General features: G+C 40.8%; 1 protein-coding gene across 1 annotated transcript in view; it reads right to left on the bottom strand.

Moving 5' to 3' along the window:
- LOC115373044 (gamma-aminobutyric acid receptor subunit gamma-3-like) overlaps positions 1-21,367 on the bottom strand; it is a 76,273-nt gene that overhangs the window by 33,026 nt on the left and 21,880 nt on the right. The window contains exon 3 of the mRNA XM_030071278.1: positions 18,984-19,051. Coding sequence (XP_029927138.1) covers positions 18,984-19,051 — 68 coding nt within the window. The remainder of the gene's footprint in view (positions 1-18,983; positions 19,052-21,367) is intronic.

The following is a 21,367-nucleotide window of genomic DNA, read 5'->3' as shown; positions in this document are numbered from 1 at the left end:
AAATAAGCCTTCTGTCTCGACCATATAAATAAAATGCCTTTGGGGAGCTGTGGTGTGAGGAAGAGTTGTTTTCCATGTTGAGAAGAGGCAGCTGGCTCGCGATGAAGATTACATGTTAGAACACATCAACCCGGATGAAGGTGTAGATGTGCCCACAAGAATCCATCATCGTTGGACTATTCTGGTCTTGAACGCTTGAATCCAGCAAAGAAAGGGCTTTACGTTCATGACATTTGACAAAATATCATCCGGGATTTTGGATAATATCACGATATGGCGTAGGTGTTGCATTACAGCAAAGAGACGTGCTTTTTTGGAAGTGATTACACTGTTATCGCTGCTTTTTGATTGGCTTCTACCATCATAGCTCCATTACTACCTGCTCATCAAATATCTCTTTTAAAAGCATCTGTAGGCCCTACAATATCATCAATATCGATATCGAGGCATTAGATATTGTGATGTTTGATTTTGTCCATATCCTGTAGTGTCACGGCTTGGGCTGGCATGGAAGTTTCACTGAAGAATATGTCAAAATACATAAGCACCAGACTAGAAACAGAGGGATATTGGGTCAGGATTGGTGTAGCGTAGCCGGAGCTCATTCAGCAATGCCATTCTTTATTTTGACTCTTTAACCGAAGGGATTGTAGACACTAAAATGTATTTTTGAGGTGCAGACTTGTTTCTAGGCTTTGTGGGAGACATAAGGCGATCGGCGTTACCTCCACATGCGAATGTATGTCAACCAAAAAAAAATCATTCAGTGCATTACATTAGTGTTGTATTTTAGTTCCACTCGACATAATCAGATTGATTTGATTGCCACTCTCCGTCGCAACTCTCTTCCCCAGTGGTGAGGCAGGCAGAGCGGAGCTGAAACTGAGGTTACTGACACCCTTTAATAATCTTGACACTGATTGTGGGTACATGTGTGCTGCAGATGGTACCCAGCTGTGCTTCGTACAGTCACATTACGACGGTAGCCATAATCACATCCCAAGAACAATGTCGGGGGTATTATTGCCTCATTGGTCGAACATTTTCATTTTTTTTCCATTCTCTCTTTCTTTTTTTTTTTTAACCGCACATACCTCTACAGTGGCTTTGCAGTCGCTCATAAACCTTGGTCACCGGGTTATGCAAAAAAGTAATGGATAAATATACAACTTGCAATAAATAGTTGTATGACTGGCGCATGTCTATTCAGTAATCTTACAGGGAAACAAACATATTTCCAAATTTAGGTTTCTGTGACGAAGATAATCACCTTGTCTTCAGTTTTTGCCCTTTCAGCCCTCATTTGTTTGTTTTTTAATTTTAGTTTTTATCGGTGTTTAGATCAACTCGAGGTCACCCCTGCCACATTTAATTAGTGCATTAAGCACGCGTGTTTTGATCATTACAGATCTAAGTCAGGTCAAACACGGAAAGGTGCAACCACACCTCTATATATAGCTTCTTCCCATCTTTTTCTATATGAGTAAGAGCCATTTTGCATAGCTGATGATTAGTGGTGTAATCTACACACTTTGTGGTAATGCCATCTTTTTAGCATGTCCACAAGTGCTTTTGCAATAACTGCAATAAATCTGTTTATTATGCAATTTGTGTTATTCTTTTCAGCATATGCATGAGAGCTTTTACAGGTAGTCCTTGTCAAAAGCATAAATATGTGTTGTCCTAAAATGGATGCATGAATGTGTTGATAGTAACATGTTGGAGTGCACATGCACCAAATCATCATCATCAACCACACACAGGCATACACATATACTCATACACACACACACACACACACACACAGACACACCCACTCCGGATTTCTGACTTTGTGACCTTTTCGGAAAACAGACAGACGGGACCTGACCTTCCTGATACATCTGTAACCGGGGTCCCTATTGTCACGGTCGGACTGGGTGACCTTTGGGGGATAATGATAGGAAGACAGATGCCGAAGGTAACACGGCCATAATTTAATGCACAGGCAGCAACAAGGGGCCGCAAAGTGTTGCATATTACGCCTGGTGGAAATTAAGTCCCGTGGCAATCCCCTCATGGGGATTTTCTATTTCCATGGTGTCCTTTTGGGGACTACACCTACAAGACAAGGCACTGGAGCAGGTCCATTATTCATGGACATTATATGCAAAACAATGAACTGGAGTGTTCTGAGATATCCGACTGAAATTAACTACAGAGGCTTGCATAATTCCCCTGGGAATCCAACCCAGAGTCAGAAACTGAAGGCACTTAGTGAGTCCATTACTCAAGGCTATTGACATAAAACAATGAAGCAAAGACCTGAAGGTGAGATTATCTAGTTTGCCTTGTGTATGGCCTGTTGGGAAATCCAACACAGAGTCCAAGCCGGAGAGAAGCAGGTTCACTGGGGTATATTGTAAATATTTTCTTTTATGTGCTTAAAATATTCCAGCGATGATAAACCACAGTGCTCCCCTCCTGTCCCTGAGGTTTACATTGCAGAAATGATGTGTACCAAGTGGCAGGGAATTCTGCCTCTGTCAAAAAACTAATAATTTCATACGTGAGATATGAATCCGGTTTGCTGCAGGGGGCAACAAGTGAAGGTTCAGCACAGGGAATATTCTACTCACGTCACTCAGATGTCAAACTTATATAAACGCTATATATTTAAGAAAATAAACACTCCATCTTGCACTTTTGCTTAAAATCGAGTGATATTCCACATAAGACATCTTCCATTCATAATATTTCAAAGTCCTTGTGGTTCACACCTCTTACTATGATGGTTGATGTCATCAAATGACTCAGCTATGAATATTTGTGGACATTTGCACAGATATGTCTCATTGCCAAAGTGGGTGAAATCAGCAGAATTGCCTCTGGTATTTACTCCCTCTGGGAATGCAAATCCACAGCCGGGTCTGATGACATGAGTCCATTATTAAAGGCAAAGGATGTTGACAGCAAAGTAAGTCTGGTTGAAATTAATTAGCTTGACTCAAACAGCGTCAGAACAAATAGCTTCCCTCTTATCCCAGCCTCATCATTTTTGCATGGGGGCGGATGGTTTCTTACCAATTACAGTCTTCACTCAATCACGTTTTCCACATCCATGTACCGAAACCTTTCCCGAGAGAGGAGATAAACTATCTTAAAAACTTTTTTTTTGCTTGTTTTGTTTCAGGGGAACTTCTGAATCCTTATGCTCACTGAGCCAGACACATTTTTCTTGCCCGAAAATCTCAAAACTATGAACATAAAAATCTTAAAGCTTGGCTCGACCGGCATAAAAGTGGTAATACTCGAACATATTTTAAGTCATTAAAACCACTTATCCGAGTGGTAATACTCAAACATATTTTAAGTCATTAAAACCACTTATCCAGTATTCCCATTGATCCCTCATTCTGTTTAAATGAACAAATGAAAATTAAACAGTGAAAGCTTGGAAACCGTCCACAAAAAAGTGAATAATAAACATTTGTTTTGCCTTTCTCGCCATCACTTAAGTGTGTGTATGTGTTTTACCCCCCCTTCCACTGGTTTTCTTAGCGAACTTACCAAAAGTCAGTCCTGCCCATTTCGGCTCTTATAAATATTTCACCATTACAGCTGAGTCATAATGGACTCTGCTTCAATGCTGATCAACTAAAATCAACTTAGCTCTAAAACACTGTCTTGCATTTTACTGTATTATGCTTTGCAGGGAAGGGAATCTCATACTTAAGCACAGATCACTGACTAATGTATTTCTTGAGGCGATACTGATGCCGCATAGTTGGTATAAATATTTATAAGTGAAATATTTATATCCCCAGACCTTGGCAAATTGGTCGCTGGACTACATTTTGAATCCCTCAAGAAGAAGCAAAAAGAAAAACATGAGGCGCACTTGATTTAACTAATCTCGCAAGCGATGTGTCCACTTCTGGGACGGGCCGCCGCAGCAAACAAGCGCATTTCTTGTCGTTAATATTGTTGGAATGATACTTAACTGTTTAGATCGTTGATCCTCATAACCCCTTACATCCACACTGCCGCAAAAGTAAAAAAACATACACACAGAATATGACCCAGAATCCATTGCATTTGTTTTTCAGCCACCGAGTGACGCTTCTTGCGTGTGATGGGCAGAAATAACTCTAAACACAGCCATTCAGACATGACTCAGGGGTAACCATGAACTTATGTCACACGTGTAATAAACAAATTGCGCGGCACCTGCGGTTATGAATGGCATTTTAAAGATTGTTTCATTTGTGTGTATTTGTGTGCTTTATTTTATTTATTTATTTTTTTTTGGGTTGGAGGTGGAGGAGGGGGGTGGAGGTGGATGCTGGCTGTTTCAGTGAACACACTTTTGTCTTGTTCGTTCCTGAGAGTCGATCGAAGGACCTTTGAAGGAAACAAAAGAAAACGATTTGCATTCCTGGCTATTGTTGCGATAGTTTTTGCATGTGAGGGAGGAAGGAAGGCAGGAAGGAGCACAAAATGAAAAAATGACGCAAACTGTCACCCTTGCTTTGCTGAGCATCCGGCTTGAGGTACAATCAGCACCTGTGCTTCTCTCAGCAGGAGAAAGAATAGCTAAAACAAGTACTCATTATAATTATTATGACTCTGCATTATTATTATTTTTAGTAGCAGTAATATTGGATATAGCAGTAGCAGTACCATCAGCAGCACCAGTAGTAGTCATAGCACTGGTAATAGTAGTAGTAGTAATAGTGGTAATAATGACATTATACAGTAGCAGCAGGAGTTATGGTATCTCTTGTAATAGTTGCAGTAGCAGTAGTAGCAGTATTGATATTAGTAGTTGTAGTAATAGTTACAGTAGCAGCAGTAGTCATTCATTCATTCATTTGTTCAGTCATATAGCAGCAGTAGTACTCATATTATTATAGTAATACGACCAGTAGTATGTAACATCATAAGATAACTAGTAACATTGTAAGTGTACAGGACATATGTATACATACAGTGCACTAGTAATAATGGTTAAAATGCAGCAATAACAGAAGATGCAGTTGTAGCTCCATTAGTAAGAATATCAGTTATAATACTTTGCCTTGATGCACAATGTGCATAAGTATTTTTTCTCTTTAGAAATCTGAAATATGCAAATATATTTACCCTAATGTTACATCTAAAGCCTCTCTTTGTGTTTTTGAAATGGTGTTTTTTTTTTTTTTTTTTTTTTTTAAGCAGGGATTAAGAATAGTTTATCAAATGCAAACTGCTCTCTGTATATTTTTCTGTACAAAGAGTTTCATTTGAAAGCACTACAGTGTACCCATTCTGAGAAACAAAACACTGGCAGAGGGAGAAATGGAAAAAAGTAGAGGAGGGAGAGAGAGGACGGGAGGAAACAGAGGCAGAGGAAGAACTGAAACGGAGAAAATGAGGTGAAAGTAGTGATGGGAAATGATAAAGAGAAAGATAAACGAGGACAGGAGGAGGAGCGAGAGGAAGTTGGAGCAGAGGAAGACCCAGTAATCCAGCACGCACTGCAACGAATAAAGGAACTGTTCTCTCCTTTCTAATAAACTGTTATGTGAGAAAAAATTCTTAAGGGAATGATACCCAGGGAAACCTTTTGGGCATCTCTGGGGAGCAGCAGAGCCCAAGGACTTACAGCGGCATTAGCTCTGATGTGCTTTTACAAACCAGTAGCTGGCTGCCAGGAAACATTTGAATCGAATTTCGGGATTCCCTTTGTTTCCAGTTCCTGGGACCGCTGTTCGTTTTTTTGTGTTTCTTACTGTAATGAAGAAACCTTCAAAAACCTTTGAACAGATTTTCTTGAAATTTGGTGGACCGATCGGCCTTGAGCTGCGGCACAAAGCCCATCAGTCGGGATTTCTATCAGATTTTTGGCCAAACAGGTGATGATGAAACTTATGCTGTGCTCATGTGTTCACCTTTTTACCACAAAGGCAAGCAGAAATCGTTCACATTTTCTTCCTTGTCATATTTATTACTTGGGGTTTGCTACAAGTTCATTATTGAAGTGTCGTCATTAGTGCTTGTTTTAGGTCCCTACAGTCAAAATAAGCCTCTCTACACTTTTATACACATTTATTCATTGGACACACTCTAGCGCTGGCTCAAGCATTTGCTATTAATTCATAAATTGTTAGCTGGGACCATTCCACATCGACTTGAACAAACTTTGAACCTTGAACAAACACTCTCAAGTCGTCAACATACGTTGTCAAGTCTCACTTTTGATTTTTCCGATATGACAAGCACGGGAGATAGAGAAATCCAAATCTTGAAAGTGTGCTTGCAGGGTAAAGAAATCATTTCAATTTCAAATGTGAGTGAGAGAAATGGCATCACTGGTAGCAACAGGGAGTTGGAGTTATTCACCGCTGCTGGAGGTTTCTGCAGTTTTCACCCTTTCAAAAGGGCAGGTATGTCATTTTAAAATTAAAAAATATATATATCTTCAATTTTATGACTCCTGTTGCTAAGCCACGGAGGACCTTCACCCACCTAAGTGAGTGTAATTAAACACCGCTGCAATGCCATCGCAGTTTTTTGCGAATTAACTTGGGGAGCCCTCTTAATGCTGATTGACGAACCTCAGCACGGCGCACAGGTTAGTTTCCTTTATGACTGACACTGACACCACATAAATGAGTCACATCATTAAAGGTCAAGTACGGAAATGCTTCAAGCACACATGCACACACACACACACATGCTCACAAGCCTAGTTTGGAGACTACATTAAAAGGCACTTTAAAGTGAAGTTTGACATCCGGAGAAGCACTAATTCTCTGCCGTGCGTGACGACTTTCCTCTCAATCAGACCGGCTCTGCGCTCCACATTGTTGAGGCCAGTGGCGTCGCCTTCCACCCTGTTAGATCCAGCACAAAATTGAAAGAGGCAGCCATTGTTTTAATTGGTGGCACTGCGGGTGGGGTCTGGAAATTAAAAGCATTGTCTGAACTGTGCGCCTCACAACTCTGGGCAGACTCTAAATGAATTTTCCAGCTCTTGCAAATGAGGGTTTCTCGACTCAGATTCTGAGATACGGCGGAGCGAAAGAGTTCAAGGACTCTGGGAGGCCATATTCAATAAACAAGCGAGCTGCGCCTGCGTCATCGGCTGAATCCCTAATTTCGGTGGATGCGGAGTGACGCTGAATAAATACACGGCCATCTTAGCCATCTTAAACCTCATTATTGCCCACTCAAAATGATTTACGCTCTCTCAGTGGGTTTCAAATGATTAGTGTCAGGGATGTCGAGGCAGACTGATTAACAGGCTGTCTGTGGTTTGCTTTGCTTGGCTGTGCTGCCTGTTGAGTGCATGGTCATACACAGATTTTTTTTTTTTTTTTTTTTAATTTGCCATCTTCCTTTTATCTGAGTTTCAAGGGGCGTTAAATAATCGTGCATGACCTATATCAACCCCTGCCTGTGCCCACTAAGCATTGCAGCAGAATGACAAATCCACCCACACTCCACCCCTCCAGTTCCCTTGAATTACAGTAACCTGTAATTGACACAAATAATAAAGCCTTCCAATTTCCAAAAAGAAACAGTGGCCAGAAAGTGAGTGTGAAAGGCAGGAAAACTCAAAATGCAAGTTAAAACACAATAAGATGACATAAAATAATAAAAACACCGATATCAAACATATCTGTGCCCTGCTGTACAGGTGCTACAGATATTATTTTTAACACTGCGATACGTTTGAGTAACCCTTTATAGATTTATAACAGCAATTTAGAGCAACCCAAAATGAGTTTAGAACATCACACATAAATCCAAAGAGAGAGGCGCAGGGGGCAAACACAATGCTCCATTTCAAGCGCAAGAGTCTGAGGCTCGGAGGCTTTGATGTTTATTTGCTGCATGTTTTTTTTTTTTTTTTTTTGAGTTTGTGTGCATGTGTGCGTGCGTGTGTGTGTGTGTGTGAAGAGAGATAGACGGATAGGTAGATGGATAGAGAGATGATGCAAATCGGCGCGAGTTAATGTGGTTGTGTTTGTGTCCGTGCACAAGCTTGTTTGCGTCTGGAGTTTCCACGGTGTAAAAATAACCACCGGTTCTTTGTGGAGGGTCACAATGTCCTTCAATCTCTATGGACTTAATTATTCAGTGAGTCCATCCCCTGTTGCTGCTGCACCGAGGGTACAAGCCCTGCAACACTCTGTCGAGAATGAGGGAGAAAGTTATGCACAGTTCACACACACACACACACACACACACACACGCATGAACGCACACACACAAACTCAAAGTGCGGACTTTCTTTCATGCTGTGTTTAAGGCCTTAAGTGCAGGCACAGGTTGAGTTGTTTTGTTCTAAAACACAACTCGCCGAGGAGAAATAAAACAGGAATAAACATGAGAATCCCTGTGTGAGGGGTCCATCTTGCACACACTGACCTAGTTTTTTGGTGTTTTTGTTTTTCTCCAAGAGAAATACCTCTTCCCAGCCACTCCCATTCATATGGACAGCCGCAGTCTGAGCATGTATAAATTGAAGCACTCGGGATCATTTTGGTTCATTCATTTTTATTTATTTATATATATATATATATATATTTTTTTTTATTTTACCATGAAAGGCATCATGTCTATCAGCAGGAGTTGCACTGAACTAATGCTCAAGTACAGTTTAGCAATGCAATTATGAACTATGCAAAATTGACAAGGATTAATTTAATTATAGGGTTAGTTCATTTAAGTGAGAACCCTTTAGACTCTGCTGACAAAAATGGTGGAATAAGCGCATAATTAGATGCTTGGGTTTTGCACGGTCCTCATTAGTGGCCCGACTCGCTGATTAATCACGTGGTCATGCCTTGTTTTCTGTGGACGGTTCTCATTTAAACCAGCCCCTGACCATTTTTCATAACGCACCTATAAAAGGGCAATGCGACATTTTGACCACAAACAAGGAATATATAAAAATGACCGACTGTTTCGCCTGTGCTATTCCCTTTTGCTGTGCTTTGTTTAGGTCAGTGTTGGCTAGTTAGTGTGTGTTGTGTTGTTTTTGGAGACAGATTCATTCATCAGTCATGGTTACACAATCCTAGCAGATGCAGGAGTTGAATCTGAAACCAGTCGGCATATAAAGTGTAGAAAATATAAAAGAAAAAAAATATATCAGCATCATCAAAAAAGTAGAACTATTGGTGCTGCTTTCTCAAGATGGAAAGCCCTAATTAATGACAAAGGACTATAGAGTGATGCTGAAGTTTTCTGGTAGACAATCAATCATTTTTGTTTACTCTTATTCCTATAATCTGTTTTTTTCTCATTAGCTGGTGGTTTGTTTGGTCAAATATAAGAGTGCAGTCGATAGATAATGATGCATTAATAGATCGATACACAACCAAAGCATTACGGGCCTTGTGATTCTGCCTCATCGCTTTCATGATGTGTTTCAATGATTAGAGACCTAAGCAAGCCCATGCAAACTGGCCAGTTGTTAGTCAGTGCTGGTTTTTATGCATGGGTAAACCTTTTGGGAGCGCCCTGTGTAGCTATCCATAAATTCATTTAGGTTTTTTGCTGTGCATTTTGTTGAGTGTTGTGATCAAAAAGTTTTTGGGCCAAAAATTGTTTTCAAGAAAGCATGCACCCATATAGTTGTCATCTGAAGCCCTGTTCGTGCTTCTTGTCACCACACTTGGCCACAAAAAGACGCCTGAAATAATTGGAGGGATGACTGCTCACTCCGCCTTTGGCCAGAAAAAAAAAAAAGCAAAATAAAACTGCACCGTGAATTGACAGCAGTCGTTCAGAGCAAATTAAAATCTTGGCTGTGCTGTATTGCTGTGACCTGCCCTTGTTTTGGGTCAGTAATGACATCTTCCAAATGTGCTCGGTGACGAATAGATGCAGTGTCTCCATGCCAGGACTGAAGGCTGTGCTAGATTGATGGCATGCCAGTGAGAATAATAATCTGTGTCCCTGACTCGCTCTCTCTCCACGTTTCTCTCTTCCTTAGATCTTCCTGTAATTATTACGAAATCCATTTATTGCTGTTATGTCTGAAATGTAAGTGGCGGCAATCTCCGTTAGGTTGTCTTTGGGAAAAGACGCCCTTGATCTGGAGACTAACCTGAATGAATAAGGATTAATCAGAAAAAGCAGCATCCAGTAAATGAATGTTTTTTTTTACCTGCTGTTCCGCCACCAACAGCACAAAATGAAAGAAGCAGAAAGAGGGAAAATGCAACAAACAAGTGTTCAAAGTGGGAGAAGATAAAGAAAGAAAAATGTTTTGAATCGCTCATTTGTAGTTTAGGCATTCATCAGCTCATGCAAAGGAGCTAAGAACAGTTCATACACACATAATGGCTACTTTTTTGTCTCTTTCTTTGTGTCTTCGTAATACACACAGACACATACATCCTCAAGCATGCATTACACACACATACACTCCCACATGCAGCCGCTTTGAAACACGGCATCTGTCAAATAGGGATTTTTTTTTCCCGCCGGCTCAGCGTGACATCTCTGTACAAATTATTCATGTAAACACAGTTATCTGGACCTCTGTAGATGGCTGTCTGTACTGGATATATCAATCTTTTGCCATTCACCAGAGACGAAAGCAAACTGACAGAGTAGGAAAAAAAAAAAAACACATCTGATGTACAGTATTTTGGCACAAACCTCATGAGAAACTGGCCAAGTATGGGTGAACTGCTTCGCCATACGTTATTTATTTATGGGCTGGTTAATCTTTCATCTCATGTACGATACATTTTAATGTTTTTTTAAACTCCAATAATTATTGACCCATTACGATCGGATGCACATTTGAACTTGGCAGCTATCACCACACTACAGAAATCAAATATTTAATCACACAAGCACAACATATTCAGTAAATGTATCTTTGCGGAATTGGTGCTTAGACATAAAAAAAAAAAAAAAAAAAAAAAAAAAGAAGAAATTACTCTCCATTTTCTCAACTCTTTCATAAATCTCCATGACAGTCTTTTACATAACTGAGGTATAGAAAATAGTATAGCCAGGTGCTCTGTGTCACAGTCTGCTTTATTAGATTGCTTGTTAACTTGCACTTCCATGGATCTGAATTAACTGTGCTGTGTATTGATAAATCCATGGCGCTGTCCGTGGTGCTGAAGTAGCATATGGATTTGTAACTGTGCCTTTTTCCCTTTTTACAGTCTCGCCCTTCTGCCAGTGTCACCTTGGGCCTGTAATATTCTCAAAACTATATACTTTGAATAGCAGATCCCAAACTATACTGTACCCTCTATACGCTATTGAGTGGTGTCACCTTCATGATCAAAGTGACAAGCGGCAGCGTGCCGTTGCAGAAGAGCGAGGGGATCATAGAGACACGCTGCTGCCTGCTGTTTTCCTATCAAATTCCTGTAATAGTTCTGTGATTATTCAGTAGTGTCTGTGCTGCTGGAAAAACACACTAGACCCAGCCAACTGTATAACAAAATATGTTAGGGGAGATATCACTGCAGATATAGTTTTTACCATAGATGTTTGGTGTTCTTTGGTGAGTGTGTGTGTGTAAGTGTGCAAGCACTACTCAAGACTTGTGTACTTGGTGTGAAGCCCTGAATAAAGCATCTCAATGACTTACACATAAAAAGATGTTGACCAATCAGGCTTTGGGCACAGATCTAACCGTCACATTCAAACATCCTATTCTTCATGTTTTTTTTTTTTTTGTTTTTTTTTGGAAAGAAAATATGATATGAAAGATACTATAACACAGCCTTGAACTGCAGCCAGACACTTGTATAGTGTATTATCTGCTTTTTTAGAGTGTGTTACTAAAGCACATTTTATATTGTCTCTGCCCACAAGCTGAAGCTATTTGATATGTGTTTGGGATTGGAAACGGCCTCCACGTTGGTGTTGCATACCTGCCCAAAACACATCAACGCAGAGGCATTAAAGCTTTAGGGCTCTAGTTTCCCGGCGCAGCGCGGGGTGGCGCAGTGAGGCGAACCCCGCGCAGAGCTAGTTTCGACCGGCGAAACGGGAGAGGCGGACAGTGTCCAAGTTTCGCAGACGGACTTGCGCGGAGATGGGAGTGGTGGCGCAGCGGGGGGAGGTGCCGACAGATTCAACTTTGCGCACTGACAGTTTCGTGCCAAAAGGCTTCGCCGAGGTGCGCCAAAAGCTCGCCTCCTGAAACCACGTCTGCTTTCCGCGCAAGGCGGAGCGGAGCCGGCGCAGTGGAAGTTTGGCTGGCTGGCGCACATCACCAAAACCTCACGAACAGCACAAACGGTGCCAATCTCCTTTGATCTGACATCAGCTGTGACGGGACAGTTGATATGGAGATATATGTATGTGCTGATTGTGATCGTAGCATTGAATAGTGTTTTTTTCGGTATTTATTGCATCGTTCATGTGCCTGACATTCCGGAAGCCTGCCTGTGAGGTTTTGGTGACGTGTCCGCACTGCTCGCCGGTCTCCGCTCCGCGCCTGTCTCCTGAGCTCCGCTCCGCCTGCGGCAATAGACCTCCATATCAGCTGTGTAAACTTTCATTACGCCTTCGCGCAGCGCATTTTAAAGGCAAGGACAGGGGCTCATTTGATTGGTTAAATGTGAATCGGCTGTGTCAAACCCACTCCACGCCTTCTCTCCTCCCTTGCGCCGGTAGGAGGAACGGCGGAGTACTTGCGCCACCGAGCACGGCGTGCCAAACTTGGAAAATCCGCCTGGCCACACCCAGTTGGCGAAGCGCATCTGCGCTACGCCCCCGCCTCGCCAGGTCTGCGAAACTAGAGCCCTTAGTGTTGCTTACCTTCACACATTACATCATGTTCAACTATAATATGTTTTTAAAAATGAATAGGCCACGTTTTAGCCCATGTGGATGGCCATCCATTTAATGATCGAAGCAATACACAAGAAAACAACCAATATCAATTTTTCTCTCATGATTTCAAAACACATTGCATTATACACTGTCAATAGTGGATAGCTTTCACTGATTTTACTGGCCTTCAAGGCCAATACTCAACTAGCGTTGGGATTGGATTTATAGATATATTTTCCTTGGTATGCTGCGATACACTGCACATATCATTAGAACCATAATCCCATGAATTGTGCCGTCTTTCCCACAGTAGATGTCACATTTGTCTCAAGGCCAAAAAAAAAAAAAAAAAAAATCCGTCTTGAATCTGCCTCCTCCATGAGATCTAGAGAGTTTCACAGCTTTCACTTGGATTCACCGAGCCAGGCTATTTCATGGAAAGAGCAGGTGGTTTCGATATTTTGTGCACTTGGTTTATTTTGTATTTATACACTTTGTGGCAGAACCATTGGCCCGCTCGAAAAGCCGCCCACTCGCTAGCTTGGGCAGCGAAGACAAGAACATAGTGTCGTTGTCAAAGTGCGTCCATCTTTGTCAATTAATTTACTGGCTTGTGTTATCTAACTCCCCCAGCACCAGCTATAAAACCACAGTGCCTTCACTTGACATTAATGCTGCTAATGCCGTTTAATCACTCAACCATTCATCACAGTATGGCCTAAATTGCTATTGGCTTCATTTAGCATTGCATCATCCCAGCCAGCGCCCATTACCACTGGAGCAAATGAGAAACGATAATGTATTTCATTTGAAGTCAGATGAGAAACTCCAGCGGTTCTGGAATTTGTTCACTGACCGTGTCCTTGTGTTGTCTAAAGTTGACTGTTTTGCATCGCAGACAGTTGTTGTATCATATATGATAAATATGGATTGTGCATCTAATACACCCCAGGGATTTGACCTGGTTTTTTCATCTAGAAGTCACCCCTACACAAACGTGCGCACACACAGACACACACACACACGCAGGAAGTTCAGAAGTACGGAGCACGTTAAATGGAGCTGTTGGGTCGCGTGATGAATTGGACTCAGGCAACTCAGCAAGCGAGCGGAGGAGCTCTGTGCAACCAAGTGTGAATGGGGATAAAAAAAAAAAAAAAAAAAAAAAAAAAAAAATCAAGGCCAGGCCAGGCCAAGCTAAGCCAGGCTGAAGAAATCTGTTGTTTTCTCTCTGACATTGTAACATTTCCAAAGAGAAATGGATAAAGGGGCAAAGGGAGAGAACCAGAGAGATAGACAGAGACAGAGAGAAACAGAGATAAAGGAGTTGTTACTCTGTACTCATTCCAGACCAGTCAACCCTGGAGGCGGCCAGAGATTCACATTCCACCGATGAGCGCCCATCGGCCCAGACAGGATAAAGCCAATCAGCACTTATTCAGAGGAAAATCACTGAAATGTCTCGGTGGGACTTCATGCACTGCTGAAACAAAGTTTGGCCTCCCAAAGCGCAGCCGAGGCCAGCCATGCCCCACTGACCCACTAGCGGCTGCAGGAGTTTCTGATTTTCAACAACTGTGTTTCTCCTGATTTTGTGTGAGTGTTTGTGTGTGTGTGTGTGTGTGTGTGCATGCGCATGTGTAGACAATCATCCTGTCTTTAACGTTACACTTTCTTCCTATCATTCAAACTCAAACATACTTGCATGAGTACCCATACATTCATACATTCTTCATTCAAGAAAAATTTCCATCTCACCATGATGTTAAATATTGTGGTTTCAAAGTCTACTAGTGCCGTAAAATTACTTCAAGTCACTAGGGAAAATCAACTTGTTATAAAGATTTTATTTAATCTTTTCCTTGATAGTTGATAGCTGAGTGATCCGCCTTACTCTGTTCTGTTGTCCCAAACAATCAAAATCTGGGGAAGGGACTCTGCATTGGGCTTTGTCCATCTGTCCGTCCATCTGTCTTGTGTGCTCTGAGCCTCTGTTGTCCTGGTTTGGATGAAACTTGGGAGACTGATGGATTTTGACACTGGGTTCTGACATTTTTAATACAAACCCGATCGCCTCATCACAACACCGTAGTCAGGCTGATATAGTCTGGATGAAGCTTCCCTATTTCATTTGTCTTTCATTTTTGCTGTATGGAGGGAATTTTTTCCACAGCCACTGCCTTCCTCATGGAAAATGTTGCCCCAATTAAGACTGAAGGTGCAAAATGACTGGTAGGCAAACCATGGAGCTCTCATACCTCTTGTCCACCAATGCGGACATGGCTCTATTGACTTAACTGAGGTTTTACAGTATTTAGTGCAGTTTTGTCTTGCTGTTAGAAACACTGAACTGATTGAGTTGGTGCCACTCTGGAACCAAGTGGGTGCTTTGGCTGTCGAAACATGAAGAACTGGTTTGAGATTAGGGACTGGCTCTAAACCAGCCCTCAAACCACCTTGGTGGAAAAGGTGGACCTGAGGCAATATTCAATCATGCTATTAAAGAGACCAATGATTGAGCACATAATGTTGCACTATCATGTTCAAGATCAGATTGAAAGACCAATCAAAGGATGATGGTTTGGTCTTATTAACTTCCTCTCCATCCTTTTTCCACAATAATTGGGCATATTCCTCCAGGCCTTTCTGCTTTGTATGGAGCAGAAACCCTGGGAACTAAAGGCTTCATGTCTCGGACACTGCTGAGTCTAATTTGATGGAGAATGATGTTTTTTCATACTGGTATAGACTATCCACAAAATGAAACTGTATGACCCACCACAGCGCCACCAACAGGCCAGAAAGTCCCCAAGCTTCACACAGCAACATCTCTGATACTGAACGTCCCGCATACAAAAACTAAATTATTACATCCAGCGAGACAATCATTTGGGATGTCATGGCCACTGACTTGTTTGAAGACCCATATGCTTGTTTCAAGAAAATCCCCGAAACAAGCGAGCTGCACTGAACAACTGGAATTACCTCATCTTGTCGGCAGCATTTCTCATTTTTTTTTTTTTTAAGAGAAAATAAGATTTCTCAGATTTAGATTAAAGTTAAAACTTAATTAATTAATTTAATAAGTTAAAATTTAAGAAGTTACAGTACTGCATGTATTTACAGTTTATGATCTGTTTGTCATCATGCAGTGTAAATAGATACAACAACAACTACTACTACTACTACTACTACTACTACTAATAATAATAATAATGATAATATAAGGATAATGTTCATATAATAATTTTAAAAAGTGCTTTACAAGAAAAAAATGAAAGTGGTAGACAATGCTTAAAAAAAGAAAAAAAAAATACTTTGAAACATTTACATAATATGATGAAGGAATATAAAAGCAAAAGGTGCTGCATATGTAAAGGAGTAAAAAATGTATACTAACATAATGTGAGATAATTAAAACAATCAGATGAGAGGATGAGAAGTTGGAAGGCGCCTCATGGTTCTTTATAACTACACGATACAAACCTCTTGCACATATCTCAAACGGCATTGCTGCGCCTTGTTTGTGTATAAATGCAATGAAATAAGCCAGGATGTTGACTGCTTATCAGCAGAACTCATTTCTCCTCGGTTGAGGGCTGAATCAAAAGTACAGCATTAAAACCCAAAGCCTGTATCTTTACTGTGTTGGCTGCTTTTGAAAAATGTTCCAAGTCCTGTGTTAATGCAACAGCATAGTCGAGGTCATGCTAAATTCTGATTATTAGCTCCACAGTGACAATCTACAGTGTGAAACCAGACCCATGGCCTTGTAATGCCCAATCCTGATTGGCCAGTAAAGGCGCTGGGAAGACTGTTAATCATATCCCTGTGCAGCGAGGGAGTCTCTAGAGTTGTTTTTTGTTGATTTCTGATCAAATTAGCTCATTTCAGACAGACTTTACTCTGCTGGTTACTGCAGCCGGTCCAGCTGGACTGCTTTTTTGGCAGCAGCTTGAAAATTACTTTAGCTAGTAATAAAAATCATTTTAATTTTATCAACAATTTGTGTCAAGTGATTAATGCCGTTGGTAAGCAGCCATGTAATAAGCAGGATAATGCGCAGGGAGCCAGTCATTATTGAAAAATAAGCCCCTTCAGGGTGATTAAAACTCTTCCACACGACTCTGGTACCTGTTCTGGTTCATTTTGCAATAATCATCAGCTCACTTTACTTTATTCCTGCACTTATACCGTGCAGGTTATGAGGCATTTCAGTGTCAGAGAAAATGCATTTTGCTCTTACCCCCCCTGTGTGACCACCCTGCATTGACCACATGCCACAGACTGGCAATGATGTTGGTCTTGCTCTCTCGCTCTCATGTGAGTGGAATGACAGTTCAGGGAGAAACATCCTATCATTAATTCACTAATTACAGTTGCTACAGTTTACAGTGCCTACTCAAGTGACTTTGCCTCTCCTGCTGGCTCCTTCCAGTCCACGGCACAAAAACAACTTAATGAACTACGAGTTCAGCTGCAGCATTTATGCATTCCAAACTGAATTTACCCAAACGCAAACTGGGAGGAACGCTATATGGCCTCTGCAAATGGATGCAAAATAACACTGTGGGCCAAAATGAATAGGCTGAATTTTGGACAATATTGAGGTTTGGCTCATTTAAATAACTGCATGTATTCCAGTCTCGCACACTTTAATTTTGAATGCTAGGCCTGTTTACTACAATTTACCCACATTTTACATTGCAACAAACCATTTATGCAAATCATGCAGGGACACTAAAGATTTCACATATAATAGCGCTGTTAGGAAAACTAATGTGGATAATTTCATTGGCTAGATAAAAGGTAGGAAAAATGATATCAAAGTTCTAAAACATGACTAGTATTGTCCTTTAATCTGCCAGATAAAATGGCAAAGAAACCTATGACACCAGCATAAAGTATATCTCTCTTGCTTGCATTTGCTTATTAACCCACAGACAATAATATAAGCCTAATAAAAGAGAAGACTGAACAAATAAATGAGTTAGTGGCAGCTCTTACAGCATCAAAACAGAAAGACATTTATCTTTGCAACACTGCACTCGATGTATGTGATGCCATCCAGTGCAGAATATTGACCAAAGCAATCATGTTATTATGTATTTTAGTCTGAATAAGGGGATGTAATTTCATATGATACGAGTTGGAGCCATGCAACAGATGAGTACTGACAGTGAAAAGGGCTAAATTGCTTTTATATCAGGAAACTATTTAATGTTGCCAGGCAACAGTTGCGACTCAACAGCTGGTGATCCGCTAAGTTCAAAGATAAAATGCTTTCATTGTGATGTGTAGATCTGCTAACATTGGCAAAGCAATACATTTATGAAGTTCTGCCTCAGAGAGTCAGTTAAAGAGAGAATTTTCAAGTAGAAAAATAAATATGACAATGGAGCGCATTGATGGCTGCAGAACAGGCGCTTTGAATTATGCATAATGAGCGGCTGAATCCATTTAGTCTACTGCACTCCATTCAAGGCCAAACAACTTTTACTTGCCTGCAAAGTAGCTATTTTCCCATTAGCGTTTTCATCGACCTTTCAGCTTATACATAGTCAACAATTCCTTATATTTTATGGCGCCTGATCAAGCCTTCCATAATGAAATGTGCATTGATCTATTTGTGCTGAAGTCTCTTTCTGTATGTATTTTTTTCCCCCCTTTTTCACACTCTAGCCAGATTTTGTTTAGTGGAATTTCCATGATGATGCAAAAGATGCAATAAACCAATAAAGAATCAGAAAGCCAACTTTATCATTCCCAGGCTAGAGGAGGCACACCCCCTCTCCACGGGGGACACAGACCTTTATCTAACTCAATAGTAAGCAGCTTTCATAACAAAATTTCTATGGCTCCTCTGGGTTTTTAAACTCACTCATTTGCTTAATTCTAGCGGAAGCATGGGACTTAAAAAGGCTTCCGCACCTGTCTTCCCTGGCTTCTTTCACTATCGAAACAGCTGCACTTGTTTCCGAGGTAGACAACATCACCTCCAAATACCCTGTGAAAAATGGCAGTACTCCTATAATGGTAATGTTGGACCATATCCAAGCAGATGTGTGACTTTGTGTGTGAATATTAGCATGGATATGTGTGTGTAAATGGGGGGAAGAATGAGAGGGGACCGGGGGGAAGGCAGAAACAGAGGCGGGCTGAGATAAAAACAACACAGAGAAGCTTTAACTCACCATATCAATGGACGACACGGGTCCGATGCTGTTGACATATATACCCACGTCGATAACCGTTGGTTTCACTGCAAGGGCCAGAAGGAAGAAAAGTCATGTTTACATGCAGTGCCTCTACTTTATTTGTCACATTGTCAGCTTTTCTTTATTGTTTCTGCCTGCAATTAAATCTGTGCCTGCAACTGCATGGGTGTGCATGGCCAAAAATCAAATCAGTGTTGAGGTTTAACAGTGATTACCATCATTCACAGTGTCACAGTAAAAACTAAACCTAATCGGTTTCCTTTCTATCAGGGCAAAGCCATCCATCCATGGTCGGAAGTTATGCCTCTGAAATTAGAAAAGCTCCGATATTTCACAGTGCTTCTCTATACAGTGTTAGCTAATAAGCTAATGTTGCCAGGCAACAAATACAATTGCAGCCAGTACAAAGAGACTTGGCTAATTTTGCTTGGCAGCAACATTTGGTTTCCAGGTTGGTTCCAGGAAGCGAAAACTGAATTAGCAGAGATGTAGAGCAGTGCAGACCTCGGTGCTGCAACGTGACCCGACCTAAATGCTTGCTTGCTTTCGCTTCGTTTTGGATGCAAGGCTTTAAATAGAGGATTGTTAAACTTACTTAATTGAACATGCAATACATACAATGGACCCTCCAGTGCAAAAAATGACACAGTGATCCAGCAGCTGTGGCAAATAAACAATTTGCACTTGACAACATAGCCTTTGTGAGAATGCTTTTAGGGGCCACTGGAGCATGGGTGAAGTTAGTGAACAAACATCTCATCTAAAATTCACACCATGGATTTCATGCATCATTTTTTCCTCATTTAAATGCTGTTGTGTTTCTAACATGATTACATCCAATTGAAATGTGCAAGCTTGAACAAGGTCCCTAAGTACCTCTTGCCCTCTCTCTCTTTACCCCAGGTCTCTGTAACTTCACCTGTTCACTTCAGTGGTGGCAAATAGACAGAAAACACACAAACATACATGCATACACACACACACACACACACACACACACACACCATTCTCCCACAAACACAATTTGCTCCCTTCAAGTGCTACTGGACACAATGCTCCAAGCGTAAACCCTGTTTCAAACAATAGTTGAAATGTAAGTTCAGTTGTTTTGATCATGGGGGTTAGTACAGTGCATCTGTAAAAGCTTTTGTACTTTTACCGTTGTTTGGATGAATAGTTTATGTGTGTGCTTGTGAGCAGGGGGTTGATGTTTCAAGTCCGTGGACTGGCTTAGGAAAATCTGTCTGGGGAAACTGAGGAGGTATGATGGACTGTAAGTCACAAGTTTGCAGTATTTTGCAAGTCATAGCTTAGCATCTCCTCCGTTTGGTGCTCAGTGCAAAATTCCCGTGGAAAAAGTGGATTTTCAGAAACTATTGGATGTTTTGGGTGTACCATGAATATATAACAGTGAAATGAAATGAGGGCAAATATTTATTAATGGTTCCTACCAAGGTTATTTATTATTTAGTTAACTACAACTAAACCAAAAACTAAAACTAGGTGTGAAATAAATATTTTACGGCCCATATTATATACTGAAACTAATAAAACTATAGTAAAACTAAACATTTAAAAAAAAAAAAAAAAAAAAAAAAACTGAACTGAACTGAGCAAACCCATTCTGGAAACTAACTGAAACTTAACTCAATTGAAAGCAAATATTGAAAACATAACAAAAATAAAAAATGCAAAACTATATCTGGGTCCTTTCCTTAAATTGAATTCAAGCACTTTTCCAGCACTTTCAAGGTACATTTTAAAGCTTTTCCAGCACCTTAGGGCTGTTTACGACAACTCAAAATGATTATATCACCCCTTCAACACATTAAACCAGATGTTACTGTGCCATAAACAACCAGAAGCATGTTTAGTGAGAGCATTCTGCAGAGGGGAGACAAAAGTTTCACAAAATGTGTCCCCAACCCAGCCATTTTTTATGAAAGTAATACATGTATCAGTTTCAAACAGTTTAAAGCACTTTACTCAAGATCCAAGCATTTTTCAAATCTTGCAAATACCACTCTGAAATTTAAGCATTTACAAGGATTTCCAGCATTTGTACCCACCCTGATAAGTGGAGTTTAGTGTTTGCATTTGGTTGATTAGGCCATGTCTGCAAGGATTGTGGATAAAGAGCTACAGAAAGCAGCATTATCAAAGTGCGAACCAGTTGGCATTTCGCTTGTAATCTCGTTTGTTTGCTATATGTGGGTGAAGTGTTACTTTATGTATCCGTGACCTGTTAGCTATCGACTCCACATTAATCCTTCCTCATGTGGAAACGCCGTTCATGCTGTCCACGCGGTCCTTGCAATCTGTTAAATCATCTGCATCCGCGCTATTCATATCACTCTCTA

Source organism: Myripristis murdjan, chromosome 2, assembly GCF_902150065.1.
Source record: "Myripristis murdjan chromosome 2, fMyrMur1.1, whole genome shotgun sequence".
Classification (NCBI taxonomy): domain Eukaryota; kingdom Metazoa; phylum Chordata; class Actinopteri; order Holocentriformes; family Holocentridae; genus Myripristis; species Myripristis murdjan.
Note: the sequence above shows the minus strand (reverse complement) of the source record. Positions and strands in the feature narration are given on the sequence as shown.